The 7,356-nt window shown below is 35.8% G+C and overlaps 1 protein-coding gene across 1 annotated transcript; it reads right to left on the bottom strand.

Annotated features, from left to right (window-relative positions):
- Positions 1-5,649: 5,649 nt before the first annotated feature.
- Positions 5,650-6,570, bottom strand: LOC134944323 (olfactory receptor 5V1-like). The gene has a single exon (XM_063932904.1). It carries the CDS (start codon positions 6,568-6,570, stop codon positions 5,650-5,652), a length of 921 nt encoding a protein of 306 aa, XP_063788974.1.
- Positions 6,571-7,356: the final 786 nt, after the last annotated feature.

The following is a 7,356-nucleotide window of genomic DNA, read 5'->3' as shown; positions in this document are numbered from 1 at the left end:
TTTTTACAGAGTTATGGCTTGCTATTACAACTTTGGGGTAAATGTAATAGGTTCCGAATTGACAGAAGCGTGGGTTTTCAGATGAGAAAGCCTTTATTTTTAAAGCGGCAATCATTTGCAAGGCAAAACCAGGTTGGTTTTGCCTTGTAAACCTGGTTTTGCCTTCTAAATGATTGCCACTTTAAAAATATGAATATTCTCATCTGAAGTTTCCACACATCTGGCAACTCAAACCCTATTACATTTTCTTCTTTGTGTCTTTTGAGTTATTTCAACAGTTATGCTGTATCCATTACTCTGTTTAAATATTTTGGGAGCATATATATTACATACAGTAAGGGTAGGTAGGAGGGGTGCTAGCCCAGGCATAAGAAGTCTCCACCTTCAAGTATACATAAAGGAGGCTGGACTGCACACCATAATTTATTAAGAGGTGCTACCATTTTGAGATGTGTAGTTAACAGTGTCAGGGGAGCTTGTAAAAATGTTTGTTGTTGCACTTCAGTATTTAATTTGCTATTAGTTATAGTTGTGTTGTCTGGGTGTGTTTTGGAATACATTTTTCCCATTTTAGTACTGCAGGAAACTTCTCTATTTTTATACTTATTCATTGTCTTTATTTCTCTCTAAGTGATGTTAAACTACACTAATTAATTATAATAATTTATCTGTAAGTGATGTTAAACTATAGTAAATTTCCATCACTATCAGTATATGTTGTGTAATAAGTGTGGATCACAATATTATAAATACAAATCTGTCCTTATACAGTGTTTCACACAGATCACAACATACTGTACTGCAGCATGTGCATGCATACACACTACCCGCTATCAATTGAGAGAATGGTGAGCTGGCGGATACAGGCAAGTGCAGCATGGCACCGCTACTACATGTTGCTATATGCAGCAATGATGTAAATTTCCACATCTGTATATGTCCCTCCATTATTTTCTCATTCCTTGCCATACAACAAAGAGTTATGAGTTATGTGATAATTGTTAAATCACATTTTAATCATTTAAATATGTATAACACAATTTCAGCATTAAATAATAATTACCTCTACCATACTCTGTCTACTTCCCTACTCTAGGTGTGCTTGGTTTTCTTTTATTAGCAAATACCATTATTTATAAAAGAACACCATCCAATTAGTCTGGACTCTCTGGGTCTACAGTTTTTACAGGCACTGTCTGTGCTACATACTGTTGGTTGGAGGCGGTAGAAACAAAGAAACCCAGATTTTGATGGCAGATAAGAACCACTTGACCCATCTAGTCTGCCACTTTTTTTTAATCCTTTAGGCAATCTCACGCCCTTTTATACCTTAGTTCTTTGTAAGGATTTTCATATGTCTATCCACAGCAAGTTTAAATTGCTATATGAACTTAGCCTCTACCACCTCTGATGGGAGGCTATTCCACTTATCCAGTACCCTTTCTCTAAAGTAATTTTTTCTTAAATTTCTCCTGAACCTGACTCCCTCCATTTTCAGTTTATGTCCTCGAGTTCAAATACTTCTCTCCCGTTGAAGAATGTTTTTCCTGCTGTACTTTGTTAAAACCCTTTATCTATTTTGAAAGTTTCTATCATGCCCCCCCCCTTTCCCTTCTCTGCTCAAAACTATACATGTCTAGATCTTTTAACCTTTCCTGTTAAGTTTTGTGATGTAGGCCATGCACAATTTTAGTTGCCCTTCTTTGTACGCTCTCTAATGTATCTATTGTATGTCCTTCTGGGAATATGGTCTCCTGAACAGGACACAATATTCCAGATGAGGACATACCAATGACATATTATTTATTTATTAACAGATTTTTATATAGCACAGCAAATTCTGTTGTGCTTTACAATTGGACACAATAATAAAACAAAACTGGGTAATAACAAACAAAAAGATAGTAAGGCCCTGCTCACAAGCTTACAATCTATAGGTAAATAGGCATTTATGCACAAGGATATATGCTCTCTATTGCATAGTTGTCCACAAGATTGCAAAAGTTCACGGTGGGCTGCATTATATCATATCACAGCAATGATGAACCAGGGTCAGGAGGAAGGGAAAGTGAAGGAACAGAAAATATGTGAGGATATCTGTGGACTTTACAATGGGGATATACTGCAATTAAATAGGAAAGTGAAAGAAGGTTATGTGAGCAATTCTGGAATTTGATAAGCTTGTCTGAATAGGTGAATTTTCAGGGAACATTTGAAGGTTATACAGTGGCATTATTACTTATTTTTTTTCTGCTGCTGATTCCTCTCCCTATGCAACCAATCATCTGACTTGTCTTTCTCATTGCTTTGTTGCATTGATTTCCTGCCTTTAACTCACTTGAAATAGTGACTCCTAAATTCCTTTCCTCCTCAGTAGTTTCCATTATAGTACCCCTGATACTATATTTCGCCTCTGGGTTTTTGATAGCCAAGTGCATGATTTTGCATTTTTTAGCATTAACTTGTAGTTGCTATGTTCTTGACCATTTCTCAAGTTTACCTAGATCATCAATCATGTTTTACCCCTCCTGGTTTGTCTACCCTGTTACATATCTTTGTGTCAAATGCAAACAGGCATACTTTCTCTTCAATACCCTTTGCAATGTTACCAAAAAAGATATTAAAGAGCACTGATCCAAGTACAGATCCCTGCGGTACTCCATTGGTAACATTTTCCACCATGTAATGCATTTCATTTACTACAACTCTCTGTTTCCTATCCTGTAACCAGGTTCTTATCCATTTAAATGTTTTATGACCTAATCCCACACTTTTGAGTTTATTTAGCAGTCTGTGTTGTGGTACCATGTCAAATGGCATACTAAAGTCCAGATATGCTACATATACAGCCCCCTTATTCTATTATTTTAGTCACAGAGTCAAAAAAGTCAATAAGATTTGCTTGGCATGATCTCCCCCTATTAAATCCATGCTGTTTTAGATCCTGTAAGTTTTTTTGATGTAAGATATTCCACTACTCTTTCCCTATAACTGATGTAAGGCTTACTGGTCTGTAGTTACTTGCTTATTTCTTGCTTCTACTTTTGCAGTGGAACTACATTCAGTATCTACCATCTTCTGGATTTTCACCTGTATCTAGTGACTAGTTGAATAATTCTGTTAATGATGTGATTAGCGTGGCTCCATCTTACCTTATTTTATGCATGACTTTGAAACTTAACTGTGGTACCTACCTGCCTTCTTCTGTAGTGAATACTGGGCAAAAATAATTATTTAGATGATTTGCTCTAGCCTTGTCTCCCTCCTAGGGTACACAACTAGATGCTTCTAACCAAAATGTATATGACTTCCACGCATCAGGATTTGTCACTAATTTATATCTTGATCCTTTCCATTTATCTATATCAAAAGTTCCTACTAATAGTATGCCCAGATATTTTGTATTCCAACACCTGAGAAATTTCACAGTCACACATCCATACTTCTAAGAAATCACAATTGCCGGGCTGCTATTTGGAATCTCTAATGTTAGAGATTCTTTACAAAAAAGGATATTCCTTGTCCCATTGTAAATGTTTTCTTTTATTATATAGACCAGCCTTAAGTATTCAAAGCAGTGGTAATAAGGTCTCTCCCTACTAAAGAAAATTAACATCATTGACAGAAATCTTATAACCTCATCTAGTTGAATGGCCCTTTACAATTGTTTGTCTTCCAAACCTACTAAGCTTGGCTTTATAGTGTATAAATGAATTGCCACAGTTGGAGGTAACCCTGACACTATCCAGTATATTTGTGAGTCTAAACAAAGCCACCCACTTTCACCGGCCTCATCCAGATATCAACTATCATCAAAACCATCATCAAATACTAGCCAATCAAACATCCAGGCTGTCACAAAAAAACTCTTAATTTAGAAAGACATGGCAGAGAAAATATCCAAAATATCTGAAAAAATAAAATCTATACTTTAAAATTGAAAATAAATAAATAAAAGAAAATATCAATAATAAATTAACTTAAAATAAATTGGTTCCATACTCACAATCTTTAACAAGATTTCATCAAGAACAAGCCAACAATGACACACAAAGGCAGGCTAGTCAGAGTACTGTACATGGAGCATAGTAAGAATCAAATTCTTAATTTGCTGCCACAATTAATCTAAGAACCTTGGCTCTAAATCCTCCTTCCTTCTTTTTTTGTCAATGTGGGTTTAACTTAGAATAACAAGACACAATCGAGTTTCCTTAAGATTTATTATGCACATCCCTACAGAGCAAACCAAATCAGATATGCAAGCTAATTGTCATAGATGTCATCAGCCTCATATGCTAAATTTGTGTATAACATATGCTAATCAAAATTTTAAAATAACACACCTAGTGGCAGCGTCCCAAACTCATTATTAGGACTACAATATCAGAAATATTCAAAAAAGTGCTGATTTCTCTATTTCTAAAAAGTACCCAGCTGCAACTTATTATATGACTGTGAATCACCAATAGCTGCTGTTTGTTCCCAAATATATTTATAAAAGGCAAATAAACACAAAGCATTTGAGCAGACTTTTAGAATCCGTGTTAAAGATACATTTACCATAACATTGTATTCTAACTCATTCAGTTTCCAATTTATATTGTTATTCATATTGTTACATAAGAGCACTGAGGTCTTGTGTTCTTTTCCTGCCACAACCCTTTGTGGAGTTTGTCAAATCTCCCCATGTTTGTGTGGGTTTTTTCTGGTTACTTTCCTTCCACAAAAAAATATTTGTACAGTAAGTAAATTTGCTCCTGACAAAAAATGAACCTAAGTGTGTATGTGTGGTGTGCATAGAATGATATGAGTGATAAAATATTCTCTTTAATGTGCTGAAGAATATGTGTGCACTTTACAAATAACTTTTTTAATGAAAAAATATTAATTGATTCATCAAGTCATACTGAATTTTTCAGGAAATTGGACAGTTACATTACTAGAGAAAGATTATTCTATATTTCTGACTTAATCCAAAATAGACAATAAAATTCAATAATATTAAGTACTTCAATGAACCAATTCTAGCTTCAACCAGCTGTGTTCTGATGTCTGCTACTCCTACAGGGATAGAAGATGAGTCATAGGAAAAGGATGTGGCTACCATCAGTGGGATGCATAGAAAGGGCGGTATTTGATCTGCTGGCTGTTGGGATCCCGGCGCTCACTATACTGGTGCTGGAATCCTGACATCCGGCATACTGACAACTATTCTCCCTCTTGTGGGGTCCATGACCCCCCTGGCGGGAGAATAAATAGCGTGGTGCACATAGCGTGCCACCATGTCTGCAGTGTGGCAAACACAGCGAGCCCGCAAGGGGCACTTTTGCTCTTGCCCTGGTGCTGGCATGGCAGTGGTCAGGATCCCGACTGCTGGCATAACATACTACACCCAATAGAAATAAAGATTACTACAGATTTATTAGCAACATTTATAACAATAAATTCATCATTTTTGAACCAAGATTCATTAAAATTAGTATAATCAGAATTTATGGCATTTTGTAGACCTCTAGCCATATAAGAGACTCATTGACTAGAAATAGACCGCACATTAAATTTAAAGACATGACATAATTAATTTTATTATATTAATGCAGAGCATGCAGGCATACATAGAAACATAGACATGTCAAAGTATTCAAATTTTCAAATAACCCTAAATAACCTCTTTATTGCACTTTTTATGTCTTTATTTTGTAGACTGTATATCAAGGGGTTTAGAACGGGGGTCACAGTGGCAAACAGTACTGTAAAAACCAGGTCTAACACATCAGTGTGGTTCGATGGAGGCTTTATGTACACTGATGCAGCTGTTCCATAGTACATGGTGATGACAATGAGGTGGGATGAGCAGGTTGAGAAGGCTTTTCTTCTTCCATCATTCGTTTTCATGCGCAAGATAATAGAGATAATTTTTGCATAAGACATCACACTACACAGAAATGGACCAAACCCTAGAATACAAATTTCTAAAACCACCACTATATAAAATAGCTCTGTACCTCTGCAGGAGATCTCTGCAAGAGCTTTTGGATCACAGAAGAATTTGTGAATTGTATTAGAATAACAGAAGGACATGTTTAAAGCTGATGATATAAATAATAATGCATTCAAACATGATGCCACCAATATTCCAGTCATGAGTAGAATACAGTTTTCCCTACACAAAATATGGTGGTAGTGTAAGGGTTTACAAATAGCAACAAATCGGTCATATGCCATAGCAGTCAATAGCATATCCTCATTGCTGGCCACAAATAAAAGGAAAAACATCTGAGTAAAGCATTGTGGAAAGTAGATTTTGTTATTACTGGATATTAACATTGCCAGCAGGTTAGGGACAGTGACTGTTGTATAACAGATATCTACAAAAGACAAATTACAGAGAAATAGATACAAAGCAGAGTGTAAGTGAGGATTTGAACATATTGCTATGATAATAGCAGAATTCGCCAGAAGTCCAATAAGGTATATGAAGAAAAATACACTGGTAATGAATGGATTATCTTCTTGATCACTGAAAAATGCCTTAATGTAGAAAAAGTCCACAGAGGTATTATTCTGCATTTTTATTTTATGTTTGCTTTATAAAGATACACCTTTGATAAAGCTGCAAGTTGAAGACAGTGAAACACATTAGGTGGGCTTCCTGATTGCACTACCCCAACCCTAAGATGGCTGTGGACCTACTGTGGACTGGTCCCATTTCCTTGGAGATACTTTTTGGAGGACCAGCACATTCCACCATTCATTGTTGAGGACAACTAAATGTTGCACGGATATTCTACTGATAAGATACCCTGGATTCCTCGGCATGGATTGGTAAGATACTATTAATAGCTTTATATATCTCCTGAAAGATAACAGCAGATGCCTATTAAAATATGGATAAATAAAATAATGGGCTATCACAAATAAGACTAAATTACCTACAATATTCTACTCCAGATACAGCAAATACATAAAGGTGATTGGAAATTTGCAGTGCATCAATTTTAAGAATACTTGTATGTACAGACGTGTACAGTTAAATCTTTGCCGTGATGTGTATGCATGGATGCACACATTGCAGTAATGCTATGTTGCACCAGCATGCATGCAGTCCCAGCTATGGCTTTTTAATAATGTGCCTATGCTCAGGATCGTGGGTGCGAGCATTTGCATGCACCCACTATACCACGACTCGCATGCTGTGATTACATATTCATCTCTGCAAAAACTGACACATCTCTATGTTTTGTTTAATTTATGTACAGATTAAATTTATATTTTTTAATACTACATGTATATGGTTATATGAAGTTTCAATACAAAAACCATATATCAGTACTGTTATTTCATGGTACTGACTGC

Source organism: Pseudophryne corroboree, chromosome 7 (genome assembly GCF_028390025.1).
Source record: "Pseudophryne corroboree isolate aPseCor3 chromosome 7, aPseCor3.hap2, whole genome shotgun sequence".
NCBI classification, from domain to species: domain Eukaryota; kingdom Metazoa; phylum Chordata; class Amphibia; order Anura; family Myobatrachidae; genus Pseudophryne; species Pseudophryne corroboree.
The sequence above is the reverse complement of the archived record's forward strand: the minus strand, read 5'-3'. Positions and strand labels throughout refer to the sequence as shown.

Excerpts from the sequence above, each read along its gene's own strand:
- LOC134944323 (XM_063932904.1), bottom strand. The coding sequence starts at position 6,570 with ATGCAGAATAATACCTCTGTGGACTTTTTCTACATTAAGGCATTTTTC.